This window comes from Thalassophryne amazonica, chromosome 15 (genome assembly GCF_902500255.1).
Source record: "Thalassophryne amazonica chromosome 15, fThaAma1.1, whole genome shotgun sequence".
Lineage (NCBI taxonomy): Eukaryota > Metazoa > Chordata > Actinopteri > Batrachoidiformes > Batrachoididae > Thalassophryne > Thalassophryne amazonica.
In genome coordinates, this window is record NC_047117.1 from 53,085,424 (window position 1) to 53,106,203 (window position 20,780).

At 37.5% G+C, this 20,780-nt stretch overlaps 1 protein-coding gene across 1 annotated transcript; it reads right to left on the reverse strand.

The window, feature by feature from the left end:
• Positions 1-7,452: 7,452 nt before the first annotated feature.
• LOC117526595 lies at positions 7,453-8,752 on the reverse strand. Its single transcript, XM_034188654.1, has 4 exons — positions 8,667-8,752; positions 8,109-8,441; positions 7,511-7,705; positions 7,453-7,457 (listed from the first exon to the last, which is right to left on the reverse strand). Exons 1-4 carry the CDS (start codon positions 8,734-8,736, stop codon positions 7,453-7,455), a joined length of 603 nt encoding a protein of 200 aa, XP_034044545.1. The 5' UTR covers positions 8,737-8,752.
• Positions 8,753-20,780: the final 12,028 nt, after the last annotated feature.

Below are 20,780 nucleotides of genomic sequence, written 5' to 3' on the forward strand. Positions count from 1 at the left end.
TTTAAATTATTCAACAAACTAGAAAAAAAAATGCTGTTGCATTTAGTGCCATAGTTGTCCCTGTTTTGAAACAAAATGTCAATAGCTTAAAGTTGTCTGGTTTTTGCACAAAAAGTTAAAATTTACACTTCTCACAAATTACAAACAAAACTATAGCACTGCGCTCATAGAGCCCATTTTCCAATTCCACAAAACTTTACCTTTAAAAAATTTTTCAAGGTCAAAGTCCTGTTAAAGTCCTGTTTCATAAGCTAAATTAGATGTAATCAAATGTCAGGAGTATGTATTTAGTTAATGCACTTGAATAAAAGTTTTTTTTTTGTTGTATTGCCAGTTTTGTTTTTTGTTTTTTTCCAGATAATTTTTCACAGAACATTGATTATCTCTGCTATGCACAATTTGTCATTGCTTTTTGGCACTTGCTTTCTGACTGATAACAGGAAGATAGACAAGCAGGTATGAAATTGGATCTCCATCCAATTTTAGTGGTGTAGGTAAATCCATAACAGAAAAATGAGAGTGACTGAGGCACTTTTGATTGAGATATAATGTAAAATGTCCGCCAAATTGGCTTATCAATATTAAATTCACAAATCCAGAATCAGGATCAGATCCAGATCAACTTTTGTCAGGTGATAATGAGTGCCCTTCTGCACCTCATTTTCAAATATGAGAGTGACTGGGACATGTTTGATTAAGATATAATGTAAAATATACATTAAATGGGGTTTTAAGTCTTAAATTTAAATGGCCACAAAATCTGTAATCTGGATCAAATCCGGATCAATCTTTGTCAGTTGATAAAAGATACCATGCTATATAATGCTTTCAAATATGAAAGAAATTTGATCTTTTTGACAGATAAGAATTTTTGAAAATTTGTTCAATGTTAAAAATACTAAATTTGCAATATTCCAATGTTTTTCCTGAAATTGACCTATGAAAATTAAATCAGTTTTTTCCTATGAGGATATGAATCTTCAGTAAAAATTTCATAAAGATGTCTGAAAAATTGTGGGCTCCAGGCCCACAATTCTAAAGGGTGAAATGGACTTCCTGTTTCTATGGACTCTCAATGCAAAAAGCATTTTCAATGTGCTGTACAAGAAGAAGAAATAAAAAATAGTAACAAAACAAAGTCTAAAACGCCTGAGCCTTACACAACCTGAGACAAAAGTTCAAGTCCACGCTTGCAAAAATCTACCAGGAACATTCACAATAAGTGTCAGAGGAAAAGAAAAAACAACACAAAACTAAAGCTAAAAACTCACCTCTCTTGTATCTTCCTGTTGCGTCTTATCTCTCGATATGATCTCTGAAATGCATTTAGTACATCTATTTGTTTGAAAAGACTTCATGAAAACAAGCATGTTTATGACAGTCCTGGTCAAAGTTATTTGCACCCCTTACTTTCAAGAACATAATTTGTTATAGCAAGTTCCTTCGGCAGCTCCCATGTTTGCACTCCGGGTTGCCACAGCAAATCAATCAATCAATCAATTTTTTTATATAGCGCCAAATCACAACAAACAGTTGCCCCAAGGCGCTTTATATTGTAAGGCAAGGCCATACAATAATTATGTAAAACCCCAACGGTCAAAACGACCCCCTGTGAGCAAGCACTTGGCTACAGTGGGAAGGAAAAACTCCCTTTTAACAGGAAGAAACCTCCAGCAGAACCAGGCTCAGGGAGGGGCAGTCTTCTGCTGGGACTGGTTGGGGCTGAGGGAGAGAACCAGGAAAAAGACATGCTGTGGAGGGGAGCAGAGATCGATCACTAATGATTAAATGCAGAGTGGTGCATACAGAGCAAAAAGAGAAAGAAACAGTGCATCATGGGAACCCCCCAGCAGTTTACATCTATAGCAGCATAACTAAGGGATGGTTCAGGGTCACCTGATCCAGCCCTAACTATAAGCTTTAGCAAAAAGGAAAGTTTTAAGCCTAATCTTTAAAGTAGAGAGGGTGTCTGTCTCCCTGATCTGAATTGGGAGCTGGTTCCACAGGAGAGGAGCCTGAAAGCTGAAGGCTCTGCCTCCCATTCTACTCTTACAAACCCTAGGAACTACAAGTAAGCCTGCAGTCTGAGAGCGAAGCGCTCTATTGGGGTGATATGGTACTACGAGGTCCCTAAGATAAGATGGGACCTGATTATTCAAAACCTGAGCTGGATCTGCATATTGAATTGGCACAAGTTTTATGCCGGATGCCCTTCCTGACACAGCTCCACATATTTGAACCGAGAACGTTCTGCATCAAAACCAAGTGCACTAACACCTTGGCCACCACCCCTACAAGAACATAATTCAGAATAACATCAGAAATTAAGAATAGGTATTGATAGAACACCAGTTTTCGATGTAATGGTATCTACATAGGGCTTGTACAGCAAAAATGTAGAATGAGTTAGTCCATTCCAGCCATTGTGTTTAGATAATACCTCAAAAACAAATACTATCACTTTGGAAGTCCCCATATTGTGGCTTATTAATTCATGGAGAACTTTCATGCACCAGATCAACTTAAAAAACAACTTATTTTTCCTTATGTAATATCATTTTTTGAATTAATTAAATTTTTTGAACAATCTTAGACATTTATGAAATATTATAATGATATAAAAATAGTGATTGCAATATTCTGAGTTTTGTGCTTCAAAAGGAAGTTGCCAGTAATTTTGACCAGGATAATACAAACATTATGAATTAGTCTGTCTTACTTAGTTTCTTCCAAATCTTCCTGGTAAAGATCAGTAGGATGATCAGTAACATTAGAACTATGATTAAACGCACCAACTGGGAATATCCTGAGCAGAGAATAAAAAAGAGAACCAGTCAAAATATAGCTGAAAGCAAAGATATGGATGGTAGATGAAATGGTAGAGAAAACATGACAGTTGCAATAGAAAGTTGCTGTGGCCATGTGAAAAGCACATGAGCAAAGACTGACAGCAAGTTTACACCCCATTTCACAGGGCGCCATTGTATTATGATCATCCACGATCCCAAAAAAAGTGGAAAAACAGATGAAACAGCTTACTCTGGCTTGCCTCCTGACAGGCTGGCTTATAAAGTGCAGACCTGGGGCCTCGTGTACAAAGACTTGCATGAATTTCCTACTAAAACATGGCATATGCCAAAACCCAGAAACTGGCATAAGCACAAAAAATTGAGATGTATCAAAGTGTGCGTAGGCATGGATCGATGCACATTCCGTTTGTACATCCCACTACAAATTTATTCAAATTGTTTGGTTGTGTTTTGCTGACAGCACCATAAGTGTGGAGTGTTGTTTGTTTGATGACTTGTGCCATTGACTACGTTTACATGCTGTTAATATTCAGGTTAAGGTCAATATTCCAGTTTCTGAATCATTAGAAATAACCCGTTTACATGCTTAAGCAGACAGAGTTACTCCTGTATACATGGTCACTGGTATCATTTGGAATATCCCCATCTAAACAGCGACGCATGAGCAACGTCCAGACACGCAGAATGTCATGACGCAAATATGCATCATTTCCGTTTCTTCTTCCTCTTTCTACCATCAATAAAAGACATTATATTCATGTCTTTCACGATACTAATGAAGTACTCGGTTTCCTCCTCGCTCCAGAAGTGTGGTGCTGTGCTGCTGCGTCTGGATTTCCCCATGCTTGTTTACCTCTGCTTCTGTGGTGTCCGGTGGGCTGCGCACGCCGCATACAAGTAGTTGCCATACTCAAAAGACCAAGATTCCTTACAGATTGGACATGCGCAGAACACAAAATAATGTTCCTTTCTATGGGGATATTCCAATGCTCGTTTATATGATCTGATATTCGGTTTAGAAAAGATGTAACCCAGGGGTCATATTCGGGTTTTTAAAAACCGGAATATGAGCATATTCGGGGTTTTGCGGGTGTTTACGTGGCCGTGCGCAACCGGGTTATTGCTAATATTCCGGTTATGAAAGGGTTATTGGCTGCATGTAAACGTAGTCATCATCTCTGTGTTGTTTGTAAAAATGAAAGAACTTTTAGAGACAGTGTAGAAAAACAACGAAAGGTGTGGCTCGGTCGTCGTTCTCTCACGGAGCTCGCCGCACTGTAAAACGAAAATTAAATGAATGTGTTTGTGTGTGTAAATGCTGAGGCCAGGGCAGCGCACACACACTGATGTTAAAAACATATTAGGTGCATGGCGGCTGACAGTGTGTGACATTCACAACATTACACATGTTTTTTGACAAATACTGAACACAGTCGGGGGCTTGTTAAGAGCTCTCTAGATCCACCATCAAGAAAAAGAAAACACATTATTAATAATAATAATAAATCATTTTGCCGCCATCGGAATATGTAAATTGCGGTAAGATGGTCCTCAGACTGCACGTGGACCGCTGTTGGATACATGTCCCATCTCGACGGCGCCCGGAGAGTTTTGAACATGTGCATCACACTCTGGCCACTGACTGATTTTGACCAATGGTGTCGACTTCCACAGATGGCTGTCAGAATGTTTTGGAACGGAATTCCAACACTTTTCAGATGTGTGCCGATTCATAATTCCGACACCATTCTGCATGTTTCCGGCTATGTGTGACGGGGTATAAGAAATGCCGTCAAAGAAAAGTGAGGTCATGCGAAAGAAATCAAAAACTTATTTTCATTCAGAGGTAGAGAAGGATTATTTTTTTCATTTATTCAAATGCCAAAACCATCTGTATTATCTGCAATGCAAATGTGGCTTTACCGAAGAAAGGAAATTTGGAGCAGCATTTCAAAATGAGCCACAAACATCCCAGCTAAATCATCTCTGCATGTCTGAAAAGTCCAGGAAATGAAAAGTTTACACACAGCAAGACAGTCTGTAAATATGGAGGACATGTTGGATGTGGCGGACAAGATTGAGTTCAAGACTCTGTTCAGGCCAGGAGTCTGCAGAAGAGTTTATTCAGTGTGCAGGTGGAGGAGATGTGCAGACGGAAAAGGCTATTTGCACCACTGAGGTGTAAATTAGGATTTAGTACACTCCTATTTGCACCACCCTCATCTCCACAAATTTAATTTATATTAGAAACATCTACTACCGTTGTGCAAATTAAAGTTTAATATCCCCTTATTTGCACGATGATGGTGCAAACAAAGATTTTGTAGTTCTCTATTTACACCACTGTGGTGTCAATAAGGATTTAGCTTTACCATATTTACATCACCAGTGGTGTAAATAGCCAGTCCGCATGCAACAAAGATCTGTTGCTGCACACACAGGTAAATTTCTGGAACAGTTTTCTGAATTGTTGCCTGAAATTAAAGAATTTCTAAAATGTTCAAACCATGCTGATTATGCACAGCTGGAAGACAGTGGCTCTTGAATTTAGCCTTTCTTACTAATCTGACTGACAAGCTGAAGAACAAACCCATCATCAACATGGTCATCTCCATGAACACATTTAAAAGCAAGTTACACCTGCTATGAAGCAGGTTGCAACAGTGATCTGTGGAACTTTTCACACATGGACAAAGAACTTAAGCATCAGGGCGAAGCCTGTGTGGAGCTTGAGAGTGCATGTTATGATGATCAAGTGCAGAGCATCTTATCAGAATTTGATAGGCGCTTTACTGACTTTGCATCCACTGAGCCTGTTGTCAGTTTTCTGCGTGTTTCATTTAGTACAGCAGATAACTGTAAGAATTGTTGAAATCCGGTTACAAGCACCAAAATTTGACTGTGTATACCTTTTGGTACATATTGTAGAAAAATAACATTAGCCATTTGAATTTTCAATAGGTGGCCACTAAGTAGGGGTCAATTGAAGAATGCATAGGGGTAAAAAAAAAAATGTTCCAGTCATACTGAAAGCTATATCTCATTATGTGTCTGATCACCAAGATTTCAAAAAAGGTATAGTTTGGACTATCTGTGACTGACTGTTCTGGAGTTATGGGGTAAAAACAGCAAGCATGGTAACAAAGGTCAGTTTCAGTTTGTACAGGGGTCAAAAGTTAAAGTTGCTCCAGTTTTGGTCAAATGTGGTGCAAATTATTGGTTGAACTAACAGGATTAACAAATGGAATAGTTCTGACTGTGCTGAATGTTTGGTCTCCAAAGTAAAGGCCAAACAATGTCGACGTCCATTGGATTCTATGACATGTGGCATATGTTACACCGTAACATGTTAACTAAGCATGTCACATGGTGCAAACTATTCCTTTTTTAAAATCCTACTAACTCGAACAATAATTTCCATCATGTTTTACCATAATTGGAGCAACTTTAACTTTTGTCCCCTGTACAAACTGAAAGTGACCTTTGTCACCATTCTTGCTGTTTCTACCCCATAACTCCAGAACATTCAGTCACAGATAGTCCAAACTATACCTTTACCCCTATGCAGTTCTTCAATTCACCCCTACTTGGCCCTATTGAAAATTCAAATGGCTAACGTTATTTTTCTAAAATATGTACCAAAAGATATACACAGTCAAACTTTGGTGCTTGTAACTGGATTTGAAGGATTCCTCTTGCAAATATTCTGTTATCTGCTGCACTAATTTGGGGGGAAATACAGATGTATATAACATCCAAAGTGGCATCACTTTTCAACCTGGATAGCTATTGAGAAGGAGATCCTCACACTGAAAAAATGACACTGAGATCAAATCCAGAGCAACACCTGACATGAATGTTCAATTCTGGAATTTAATGCAGAAAGAGAAGCACCCCAACCTCAGACAAGCTGCACAAATTTTGACTGCACTTTTTGGATCAACATATTTGTGTGAGTCTGCCTTTTCACACATGAAAATCATCAAGTCAAAATTCAGATCCCCCGTGACTGATGACCACCTTGTGTCCTGCTTACAGCTGGCACTCAGCTCCTGTCTGGACTATGAGAGACTAGCTTCCTCCTCTCAGTGCCAGAACTCCAGCTAAGGTAGGGAGCAATGTTTCCAACTTAAATTAGGCATTGTTTTACTTGGGTTGTTTGTTGTTGTGTTGTTACAGACCAGTCCTCGGTTACTTGTGCTTATTCTTTGCACCATGTACATTTACATCAGTAATGTATTATTATTGCTAAAACTTTATCTTTGTGCCAGAAAATTGTGTTATTATATTGTGGCTACACTATGGCTTTCGCTTGGTAGATCTCGATACACTTTCAACTTTAAAAATAGATCTGGGTTCAGAAAAGGTTGGGCACCCCTGATGTAGGTGCTAGTTGTAAAAATGATATTTGCATCACTAATGACAATAGCATTGTGCACTACTTTGCACAGAGTGAATGAGTCCAAATTTCCTTTGCCTTCTCCTTTGTGTGTTTTTTTTTTTTTTTTCTCAGGGATGCTGCAGCAGATGTGGTTTAGATCTGCACATGGATTTGGCACAAGTTTTTCACTTGATGCACTTCATGATCCAACTCAAGATTGCACAAGGAGAACTTCACTGGAGGTAAACATATTAACTATCATCATGCTGCCACAAGACAGGGGGAGGAAAGAGATTTACCACAGTATCAACACACTCACCAAGTCCTTGTTTCACAGGTGTAGTAGATACTGTTGTGGAATTTGCATCGTCAGTAAATGTGACCGCTGTCACTTCTTCAGTGGTCATCATCACTGATCCATCTATAGACAAAAAGGAAGTGTTTACAACATGAGGGAGGACAGTTGCTGTGACGATGACTGCTGTAGGAGTTGTTCTATGAGGTGGAGGGACAGCTGAAAACAACAGACACCAAATTTATTCAACAACAGATTGCCACAGTTACTTTGTACAGTTACTTCATTAGCAGCTGTCAACAACTTGTAATAAATAAGTAATGTAACTAATAAGATAATTAGTAATCTAACTTGGTTAGTCTAAGACTGCGTAATCAGCAAAGTCACTAATAGTTACTTTTCTGAGTACTCAATCTTGAAAATAACCAACTTAGATTACTAGTTATTTTATTAGGTACATTCAGCAGCTGCTGACAAGTTGTCCACAGCTGGTAATGAAGTAACTGTATAAAGTAACTAATAAAGTAACGTTTCGAAGTTACTGTGGCAACACTGTTCAACAATCAACTGGACTAAAATAATAAATTACAGATAAGTCAGCTCTGAAATATCATAAACGTACCATCTGTAACGTCCAGAATCACCTTGATGTATGAATCAAGGCCATTTCTGTCCAGTCCACAATAGTAATCCATGGAGTCTGACCTCTGGAGGTCAGTGATTGTCACAGACAAACCTTCTTCACTGTTCTTTAGCTTTAATCTGCTTTTAGATGCAGTTGTCCCAGGTTTCACTTTGAGGAGGACGTGTTTCTCTTGTGTACACGGCACTTTACAGAAGTACTTCACGTAAGACTTTTCATCAAATTCAATATTCCAGTTTGAACACGTGAATGTGACATTTTCTCCAACGTGGCCTTTTATGTACAGAGATGTTGTCACCACAGTATTGATCACTACAAATGGAAATCAAGGAAACATACTTAAATTCTCATTTGGTCAACATTCCATAAAAATTCAAAGAAGTGCATTCATGTTCATGTTCTTAATTTGCAAACTCAAAGTACCACTTTTTCCACTATGACATTTAAAAAGGAATCAAATAAATGCAGCATATCATTGAGCAGGTTTGAGTTGAAACTATGGTCTGTGAACTTCCCTGAGTTAAAGAAATAACTTACCAGAAAGAAGACACAGGTGAATGCATATTTTGTTCATGATAAAAATAAAAGACTGATAATGAAAGACCATTCCAGTGTGCTCTTCAGTTCACAGTAACCACAGTGTTTTTACTTCCTCCTGCTGCTGCATGCCACTCGGTGAAACGTCAAAAGCTCCTCCTTTTTTTTTTGTTGTTGAAATAAGAACACAGATATAGTGTGAAGACATTATTTATTCAGTGTGAACAGACATAAAGTTTGAAAAAATCTTTTTTTTATCAGACATCTCTGTACATCTATCAAGATGATATTGGGATTCAGCCTCATTAGCTTTGCTTTTTAATCTGAGTAAAGATATTATTATTGAGTAAAATGGTGCGGTGACACAACACATTTTGAACTCAATATTATTTGTATGTGGTGGTGCAGAAAATGTAGAACTACACGGGGTGTGTAGACTAGGCATTTAGACTAGGCATGCTGAAGATGGAAGTGTGGGTAGTGGGGTTGATGTCTCACATTAGTATTCCCCCACTTTTAAATTCACTGCTCCACCCCTGGAGAAATGCACTGTGGGATCAGCTCCAGTTTGCTGGTCATTACTTTGATTTTGTGCTTGAATTTAATTTTAATTCAACCTATATTCAACCAGGTTAGTCCCATTGAGATGGAGATCTCTTTTGCAGGGAGACCTTGACAGTTCTAAAGTTTCCAGTTCATCTAAGGGCCCAGTCACACGGCATACGGTGATAGCTGAATGAAGGAAAAAAGTCACAAAGTCACAAATCATCGAGAAAAGGTGACAAATGAGCATGCACTTCTCCCATCACTGAAAAACCTACGAATCAAGAGTGCATAAAGGAACGTAACAAAACCAGAACTAACAAAAGAAAAACGAACCGAACGCCGACCTTGACGCTTTAAATAAAATCAAAACGAAACATGCCATTTGTGGCTGTGCGCATAGACGTTCCAGCCACAAACAGCTGGATTGTACATGTGTGCACAGCCTTACCAACCACAGATGGCTGGAACATGTGTAAATATTAAATAGTAGTTGATCAAACATTCTTGCCGCTATTGTTTCTGTATGACAACATTGCTTTTCATCACACACATAGACGAGTCACATTTAGCTCATCGGATCTTTAGTTATTGATCCGTTCAGATACCGTCAACGTTCGTGCAAGACGTCGGACTGGGAGGTTGGACAAAGTTGGACGACAATCAAATGGAATGCTGATAGTACAGGAACTACGCAAACGATGAACTGCAACGCACATAACATGGAATGGTCCAACCACACCTCATTTTTTTTTGCCCAACATACCCAAGTAAGTGAAAATTACATTTTCACTGGTCAAGGAATTAAGCGTGAATTGCTTTACGATTGGTAGAAGACTGAGGTTTGGTTTCTTTTAGATTCTCACATTTTTTTAATTATAGATGCCACAGCACATCCAGCAAGGATCCGCATATTAATTTGGCAAGATGTTTATGCTGTATGTCCATCCTGACCGAAGTCCACATGTGCAAGAACCACCTGAACCAAGGACTTTCTTGTTGGGAAACAAACATACTAACTGTTTGCACCACTGTGCGACTGCAAGATATAGTAGTGTTCAGAATAATAGTAGTGCTATGTGACTAAAAAGATTAATCCAGGTGTTGAGTATATTTCTTATTGTTACATGGGAAACAAGGTACCAGGAGATTCAGTAGATTCTCACAAATCCAACAAGACCAAGCATTCATGATGTGCACAGTCTTAAAGCTATGAAATTGGGCTATTAGTAAAAAAAAAAAGTAGAAAAGGGGGGTGTTCACAATAATAGTAGTGTGGCATTCAGTCAGTGAGTTCATCAGTTTTGTGGAACAAACAGGTATGAATCAGGTGTCCCCTATGTAAGGATGAAGCCAGCACCTGTTGAAGATGCTTTTCTCTTTGAAAGCCTGAGGAAAATGGGACGTTCAAGACATTGTTCAGAAGAACAGCGTAGTTTGATTAAAAAGTTGATTGGAGAGGGGAAAACTTATACACAGGTGCAAAAAATTATAGACTGTTCATCTACAATGATCTCCAATGCTTTAAAATGGACAACAAAACCAGAGACGCGTGGAAGAAAACGGAAAACAACCATCAAAATGGATAGAAGAATAACCAGAATGGCAAAGGCTCACCCACTGATCAGCTCCAGGATGATCAAAGACAGTCTGGAGTTACCTGTAAGTGCTGTGACAGTTAGAAGACGCCTGTGTGAAGCTAATTTATTTGCAAGAATCCCCCACAAAGTCCCTCTGTTAAATAAAAGATGTGCAGAAGAGGTTACAGTTTGCCAAAGAACACATCAACTGGCCTAAAGAGAAATGGAGGAATATCTACTGGTACCTTGGTACCAGTAGATATATACCAGTAGATGGTACTGGTACCTTTCCCATGTAACAATAAGAAATATACTCAAAACCTGGATTAATCTTTTTAGTCACATAGCACTACTAGCTGCGTCACAGTCGTCAGTCAGAGCTGCGTGTCGTCAGAAAGCGAGCTGCAAAAAGTTTGTACCTGAGTTTTCTGAGGTGGTGTTTGTAGTTGCCGTCTGCCACGCCGGTGTTTGCCAACCCGGACAGTGGGAATACCACCTCAACCGGCAACTTAGCCCCGCGGCTGGACAGCAACAACATCCGAGGCCCGCCCAATGTCGTGAATTCACCGAGGCCGCGCGCTGCATCATTGAAGCCACGCGTCACGAGTGCCGCTTCCCCGAGGCCTCGTGCAGCCACCGCGGATCCATCTGCGCGGAAACACAGAGGCCGCGTGGCACCAGCGCAGCACAGATTCGTCCCGGTGACAAACAACGTAGGCTGTTAACATCGGTGATCGCCAAGCAGACCACAAGCCGACCATGGGGCCTAAGAAGGTTCTGACGGTGAAGGAAGGTGACGATATTAAAAAATCTCTGGACTTTCTATCAGAGGAGATTTCTGTTGTGAAGCAGCAACAGAAATCAATCATGGATCTGGTGGAGGAGGTGAAGGCACTACGGCTCCAGAACGCTGAGAAAGACTGGCGTCTGGTGCAGCTGGAAAATAGAGTGGCTGAATTAGAGCAGTACACCAGAATCAACGACGTCATCATCACCGGTCTTCACATCAAACCACGGTCCGACGCACGGGCGGTAACAGATGAGAGCGGAGGGGAGCCCAGTGAACAGGAGGTCAGCTCTGTGGAAAAACAGGTTGCTGATTTCCTCCTATCTGAAGGTATAGAAATGGATTTAAATAACATTGAAGCGTGCCACCCTCTGCCCCAGAGAAATGACGGTGATAAACGAACCGTCATCATGAGATTCATCAACAGAAAACACAAAACAGCACTGTTAAAACAAGGAAGAAAACTGAAAGGGACAAACGTATTCATCAATGAACATCTCACCAAACGGAACGCCGACATCGCCAGGAAAGCACGCTTCTTAAAGAAACAGGGAAAAATCCAGCACACATGGACTTCAAACTGTAAAATATTCAGCAAACTGAACGGATCACCAGAACAAGCAAAAGTCATGGCAATAAGGAACATCGAGGAGCTGGACAAATATGAACAATAGGTATGAAGACTCAAACACATCACAGCACCATGAAGCAGAGTGGAGCAACCCACTCATCCACATCATCTACACCCGGAGACAAGACAGACATAATGACTAAGGATAATGATCTGTTTATTTCTGCCCAGGAGCTCTGTCTAGATACATTTAATTATAATAACTCTGCTAACCACCCCTTCGAATCTGAAAATGATCCTGATACCTTTTTCAGTGAGAACATTGTGAGGCAGTGCAAATATTTTACAGAAGAACAATTCAAAAATTATAAAATCAATGATGAAGATTTTTCAATTATACATTTCAACAGCAGAAGTCTTTCTCGTAATCTGTCCACTATTAATGATTGTATGAAAACATCCAAAAAACGTTTTTCAGTTATTGCAATTTTGGAAACATGGTTAAATGAGGATAATAAAGATCTGGTATATCTTGATGGTTATGAATTGTTCCTGGTTAATAGGCAGACGAGAAGGGGCGGAGGTGTTGCATTGTTTGTAAGGTCAGATTATAACTGTAAACTCATTAACAACATGTCATTTACAGTGGACAACATCATGGAATGTGTTACCATAGAAATTACATCTATAAACTCCAAAAACATTGTTGTTAGTTGTATTTACAGAGCTCCTGGGACAAATATTGACACCTTTGAAGACGTTATCTTAGGAATGTACAACAAAATCAACAGAAATTAGCATTTATTTGTCTGTGGAGATTTCAATATAGATTTTTTAAACCCTCACAATCATTCACAAATCACTTAATTTAGAAACACCTTGTACTGTTTAGGACTGTTTCCAACCATCATTCATCCTAGCAGAATAAATATGGACTCAACAACTCTCATTGACAATATTTTTACTAACGCTATATCCGGTAATCTTAATGGGGGACAACTGGTCAGTGATATCAGTGATCATTTGCCAGTTTTCTCAGTCTTTGCATTGGAGGGTTGTTGTAAGTATCGAAGCAATACCAAATTCATGAGTAGAAAAGTAACACCTGAAACTATTGAAAATTTAACGGAGGATTTATCAAGTCAAAATTGGTTGGATGTTTTTGTTGATGATGTTGACAGGTCATATGATGTTTTCATTTCCATTTTTTCCACTTTGTATAATAAACACTGTCCATTTGTTGACAAAATATACAGAAATCAATATAGCAATAAACCATGGATAACTAAGGGGCTTCAGAGGGCATGTAAAAAGAAAAACTTACTATATAAACAATTCATAAAACTATGAACTAAGGAAGCTGAAAGTAAGTATAAAACATATAAGAATAAGTTAATCAATATCATGAGACTCAGTAAAAAAAGATATTATAATGAGTTACTTGTCAAAAATAGAAATACATCAAAAACACATGGAACATATTAAATGAAATAGTAAAAAAGAATAGAGTAACTAGAGATTATCCTTCATTTTTTCAGAGTAACAACTACATCACGATAACGACGAGTCTATTGCTGAACACTTTAATGAATACTTCGTTAATGTGGGTAAAAATCTTGCCAGTAAAATTGACTCATTAACTAATAACTTCTGGGTAAATAATTCAACGTTTAACAAATCTGTTTCAATTTTCATTGGTGGTACTCACGAAAGGGAAATACTTTATCTGGTTCATGGTTCAAAAAGTTTTAATAATTTGGATATGAATTTATAAAAAAAAAGTTATTGATTGTATAGTAAAACTGTTCAATTACATTTGCAATATGTCACTAAGTACTGGTAAATTTCCTTCTCAAATGAAAATAGCCAAAGTAATTCCTCTGTTTAAAACTGGTGACAAACACACATTTTCTAATTATAGACCTATATCACTCCTGCCACAATTTTCCAAAATTTTGGAAAAATATTTGCTAAAAGATTAAATGATTATTTACTGAAGCATAACATCATTTGTGAAGAACAATATGGATTCAGAAGGTCTCGAACTACATCACAGGCTTTGATGGACTTTTTGGAAAGTATAGCAACTGCAACTGACAATAAACAATATACAGTAGGTGTTTTTTTATTTATAGAAAGCATTTGACAACAATTAACCATGGAATACTATTAACTAAACTGCAGAAATATGGAATCAGAGGTCTGGCATATGAATGGATAACTAGTTATTTACAAGGGAGATTTCAGTATGTTCAATTCAATAATACAAATTCTGAACTCAGGGAAGTCACATGTGGGGTGCCGCAGGGCTCAGTGCTGGGTCCTTTGTTGTTTATAATCTATATAAATGATATAAGTTGGGTGTTGAGTTCACTGAGATGTGTCCTTTTTGCGGATGATACAACTGTGTTCTGTAGCGGTGAAAATCTTGAACAGCTTCTGGACATAGTGGAGAAAGAACTGGAAAAATTTAAGGTTTGGTTTGACGCTAATAAGTTGTCAATCAACCTTGGGAAAACCAAATGTATTATATTTGGAAATAAACAGGCACCCAAATATAAAAATTTAACTATAAACAATAAGGAAATTGAGTTAGTAAGAGAGAATAAATTTTTAGGTGTTATAATAGATAATAAACTTAGCTGGAAACCACATATAAATTATGTGAAATCAAAATTGTCAAAAACTATAGCCATTTTGTATAAAGCCAAAGACATACTGCCACAAGAAGGGTTACTTACTTGATATCATTCTCTGATGGTACCATATATGACATATTGTGTTGAGTCATGGGGAAACACTTACAAATCAAACACCAATCCAATATTCCTTTTGCAAAAATGAGCCATACGAATCATCTGCAATAAACAATATCATGAACCAACTCATTCTCTATTTGTGTCTTTAAATTTATTCAAATTCATAGATTTGGTCGATTACATTACAATTCAAACTTTGTTTCGAGCGAAAAACCAAGCCTTACCGAGACATGTCCAGAGTCTGTTCAGATTGAGGGAATCCAGATATAGTTTAAGAGGTTGTGCAATTTTTATGAAACCACCAGTAAGAACAAATGTAAAGGGTTTTTGTGTGTCTGTGGTTGGGGTGAAGAAATGGAACGAATGTTCAACAGAAGTTAGAATGAGCGGTACCTTAGTAAGATTTAAGAAACTACTCAAAAAGAACATCATGTGTAAGTATCATAAAGAAGCAAATATAATTTGATTTATAGGGAATGTTCAATTTATAAGTGGGATTTATTGTATATTTGAATGTGTGGGTATGTATATGCGTATGTAGATATGGGTAGGTGTATATGTATATATGTATATAAGTGACCGTGTATATGTATGTATATATTTATGTATGTAAAGTATATACGTATGTATATATGGCACAGCCCAAGCAGAGGGTCACCCCCAAGAGCCTGGTCTGCTTGAGGTTTCTTCCTTATAGGGAGTTTTTCCTCACCACAGTTGCCTAGTGCTTGCTCTGGGGGTTGGTTGGTAAGGTTAGTCCTTACTTGCGTAAAGTGCCTTGATTTGACTTTCTTGTGATCTGGTACTATATAAATATAATTATAAGTGAATAGTATACTGATGTGTATGTCTGTGTGTTGACATGTAGTAGTGAATTTGTATTTATGTAAATATGACTGATTAGAATTGATGGACTTGTATTAGCAGGGGTGGGCGCTAATAAGCTTTGCTGCAGCCCACACCCTTTCGGACTCACTAGTTTTGTTTATGCGTTTGTGGAATTGTTCATTCTTTTTTTTTTTTTTCTATTTTAATATTTTGTGTGCCGAATAAAACTTTGTCACTCACTTTGTCACTACTATTATTCTGAACACTACTGTATGGACCTAAAAGACAGTCAACGTAATATCCAGCACACTCACCAACTCCTTTTGTTGCAGATTCAGTAGATACTTCATGGGTCATAATAAATGCAGAGTCACTCACGCCTATAGAGGAGACAGCTGCCGTGATGATGACTGCTTCAGTAGCTGTCATGCGAGGTGGAGAGTCGGCTGGAAACAGTAGCCCTCAATTTTTTTCAGTAATCAAGTTATCTTTGATTTAAACATTTACACAATTTAAATTTAAATTATATGTCATAAACATAGCATTTGTAACTTCCAGAATCACCTTGACATGCGAATCAATGCCAGTCCACAAAAGTAACCATAGACTCAGACCTCCATAGGTCAGTGATGGTTGGTCATAGACAAACCTTCTGTGCTGTTATTGAGCTTTTATTCTGCATTTAGATGCAGCTTTTCCAGGTACCACCCTGAGGATAATGTTTTTGTTTTCTGTACATGGAGTTTTACACAGGTACTTTTCATTATATGGAATATTCCAGTTTGGACACGTGAATGTAACATTTTATTTAACATGGCCTTTTACATACAGAGGTGTCATCTCCACAATACTGAGCTCTACAAATGAAAACGAGTAATCAGAGATTTCTGATGTCTGCCAATCCAGATCTGGATCACCTCCAAAATTCAGTCGACTCTTCCATGCCCTAATCCGGATCCGGATCATCTCCAAAATTGAATGGAGTCTTCCATGCCCTAACATCTATCTGTGGTGCAAATTTGGTGAGAATCTGTGAAGTAGTTTGACGTAATCCTTCAAAGCATATATAAAGTTAAACTTGATCCTGGATCCGGATCACCTCCAAAATTTAGTGGAGTCTTCCATGACATAATATCTATCTGTAGTGAAAATTCCATCAAAATCTGTGCAGTAGTTTTTATGTAATCCTGCTAATAATCAGACAGACAGACAAATAAATAGACGCTGATGATTGTATTACATCCTTCGCAGATGTAATCAAGGAAACAGAATTAAATTCCAGTAAACATTCCAGTGAAATTCAAAGAGTCACTTTCCCTGTTATGTTCTTCATTTGTGAAGGCAAAGCATCATTTAGTCCATATTGTCAATGACTCATTAAAAATTAAATAAAAAAATGTGGCATCATCTAATGTCTGCTGAATTTATGTTTAGGGCCCTGTCCCACTGGCGTTTAGGAGGATTTGCGTATGGATTGCGCACAAAATTGGCCCATATTCGCCAAACATCCACAATATCCGTGTAACATGCCTGTATGAGTCGGCCGTCATCCAAACACGCCCGTGATCATTCGCAGAGGCACGCATGTCCGCAGCCAGGATTTTTGAGCTGTTCAAAAATCTGGATGTGGATAACATCCGCCTCACATACTCCATATATACTCAATTCATACACAATACATACTCACTCTATGTGCTGTATATCTGCTGTTAACCGCTGATATCCGCAACTGACGGGGATTTGCGGCTTGACAGTGGACTGGGACAGTGTGTAAAACAGATATATTGCATGCCTATCATGTCCACATCACAAACTAACATAAGTTGTAGCGAATGCATACAGATTGGCCACGAATAAAGCATTTTTATTACATCTGCTTTGCAGCTGATTTGCGGACAATCTGTGAATGCATAACAAACGCGTCATGTGTGAGTGCGCTTCTTTTATGACTGCAATGCAGATGCAGTGCAAGCGCAACACGTGTGCAATGCATTCATAATACACCCCTAATACTGCTGTGATAATCTGAATGTGTTGGATCAGTTTCCTCACTAGATGCGTTATATAACCGTGATTGTTCATCATATATTTTATTAATATATCCGTAATTCATACTGGGACGTTTGTCATTTTTGGCCATTTTTGTTGCGGACGACAATGAATGCCCGTAATTTGTGTACTCAATTCATGCGCAATTAATCCTCTCCCCAGTGGGACAGGGCCCTTAAACTGAAGTATGTTTATGCCCCTGAATGAAAGATATAACTCACCAGAAAGAAGACAAACGGGAATACATATTTTCATGATGAAAGTCAATGAATGATTAAAAAAAAAACCACTGCAGCATAATAATTAATTCAGTGTTCAGTGACTACAGTGTTTTCACTTCCTCCCACTGCTTCTAACCCCATGTGAAATGTCAAAGCTCTTACTTTTCTCTGAAATTAATAAACAGACACAGTGTAAAAATATGAATTATTCTCAGTTTGAACAGGAATGGAATAATGCGTTGTGTTAAAATGTTAACATTTCATCTCAAGTGGTTGATCTTTGCACAGGCAACATTAAATTTGTTCTTAACACATTTAGATATTAAATATAGCATGTAAAGATAAAATGAATGGTGTTATGTTAAAACAAGCTGTGGTGCCATGGCGGATATCAGATCTAGACTTTGGAAATTAAGCTGACACACAAACTCATTTCCAGGTACATGTAACCTCACACACACCTGCGGTTAGCCACACAAGTAGTAGTGATGAGTGGTATTATGATATAGAGATCGATCGATCGATCTATCTATCTATCTATCTATCTATCTATCTATCTATCTATCTATCTATCTATCTATCTATCTATCTATCTATCTATCTATCTATCTATCTATCTATCTATCTATCTATCTATCTATCTATCTATCTATCTATCTATCTATCTATCTATCTATCTATCTATCTATCTATCTATCTATCTATCTATCTATCTATCTATCTATCTATCTATCTATCTATCTATCTATCTATCTATCTATCTATCTATCTATCTATCTATCTATCTATCTATCTATCTATCTGTCTGTCTATCTATCTATCTATTTAATGATTTGTTTATTGTTTGTTGGTTTGTCCCTCCCTGTTTGTAGTTTGGACAAGGGGAAAAAAGCAGGTCATCGTGCAAAGATTAAAGGTAACATTGATAAGTGTAACAGTTGTCTCTGTCTTGTACGACCATTTCATAGTTGAAATTTGTTACATAATCATTGTTATATGTATGATCAACAATTTGTTTATAGATTGAGTGAAGTTTGCAGTCATGTGGGTGCCGTGCTGTTTGTGCTTGAGGTGGGGAGCAGGATGAGGGATCAGCAGACATGCACAGACAAGAGTTGCCAGTGGGTGCTGCCACCAGCATTGAAGCAGGTAAGATCAAGTGTCTAAAATGTATTTGTACCAAAACTGATTAAGTAAAAAAAACTACATCGTGACTAAACAAAGTGTTTGAAAGCCAAGTTGATGACTTACCAGCGAATGTTTTTTTTTTCCATATTTTTATCTTGCAACATCAGCATAAGCAGGTCAAACGTTACATGGTGTTTTAGGACACACACTTGGTTACCAACTCACTGTCAAAAATTATATATATGGTACTGTTATGGGTGTTGTCAAAAGTTAAATCAAGCTCAGCAAACAAAACTAATTTACTTTCCTTATAAGTCACCAGCCCACACTTTTGAGGATGTGAATTTTAATGTCAATGTTTAAAAAAAATGGAAGTTTGCCCCTTCCCCCTTCCTCCATTAGAAAATTAGTTTGCTGAACAGTATTGTCAGCTGTATCTAATGTCTAGTTTTTATTTTAGGTTCCATACGTGGAGTTGCGGAGTGTGGACTTCTCGTCAGCCCACAAGAAGAAGGACCTTGACAACCATAATAAGTCACCATCAGCACTGAGGACAGTCACAGGGCGCGATCGCCTTAATAACATCATTCCAGGCGAGGAACAGAAGATGACCTTCTTCACAGAGGTTGGTTCTCTTAACTTTCAAGTTCTGCTGATTTTGATATATTTTATGAGTTGGGTGTAAAACAGTATTTTTGCAATAATTTGATATACATAAATACATGAATTTAAATAAATAAATATATAGATAAGTAAAAAATGCTAGATGATTTTCATTAGTTTAGTTTATTACAAGCCAGCAATATAAAAAACAAGATATCATATACATCATATACAATATTTACACTTATAGCAGTAGCGAGAGGAAAAAGAAAGAAAAAAAAAAACAGCTTGGAAGGGAGTGGGATGAAGACAAGCTTATTTGCTCCCACCCCCAAATCAGTCCTTAATAAATTAGAAGGTTGCCGTCATTTACAGCTTCATAATAGAAGAGGAGAAAAAACAAAACAAACAAACAAACAAACAAAAAAAACAGCAGAATAAGCATACAGTACACACATATGTACACTCATTATATATATATATATATATATATATATATATATATATATATATATATATATATATATATATACATACCTACTTATATGTATACACATCCGTACACACAAGTATTCAATTTAAATATATATATATATAATTATACAGTTAATTGTAATTCAGTTTATATTTTATATTTAATAACTATAATTCATTAAATAATTAATTTCATATCTACAAAATATATAAGTATACCTATGTATATGCATTTAATTCATAGAATAATATTACTTGCATGCATACACACATATATAATATAATAATGACTAATAATACCAATGATAATAATAGTTATATAACACTGTAGATAATAATTAACACATGAGGTAGTATGGACAACAGACAAGACACAAAGGACAAAACAAACACTCCAGAGCTACGTACCATCATTTTTAACTTATTATTATTATTATCATTTATTTATTTATTAAAATTGTTATTGTCATTATTAACTATGTGTAGTGTGAAGTGCTTGTGTTGAGTGCATTAAAAACACAGGGCTTTTGTGAGGTCACATCCCGAGATGCCCTGAGATGTCACTGCCCAC

Coding starts and splice junctions, on each gene's coding strand:
- LOC117526595 (XM_034188654.1), bottom strand. CDS start 8,736: ATGGTCTTTCATTATCAGTCTTTTATTTTTATCATGAACAAAATATGC. Junction 8,442..8,666: donor TCACCTGTGTCTTCTTTCTG/GTAAGTTATTTC, acceptor TTCCATTTGTAG/TGATCAATACTGTGGTGACA. Junction 7,706..8,108: donor GATTCTGGACGTTACAGATG/GTACGTTTATGA, acceptor TGTTGTTTTCAG/CTGTCCCTCCACCTCATAGA.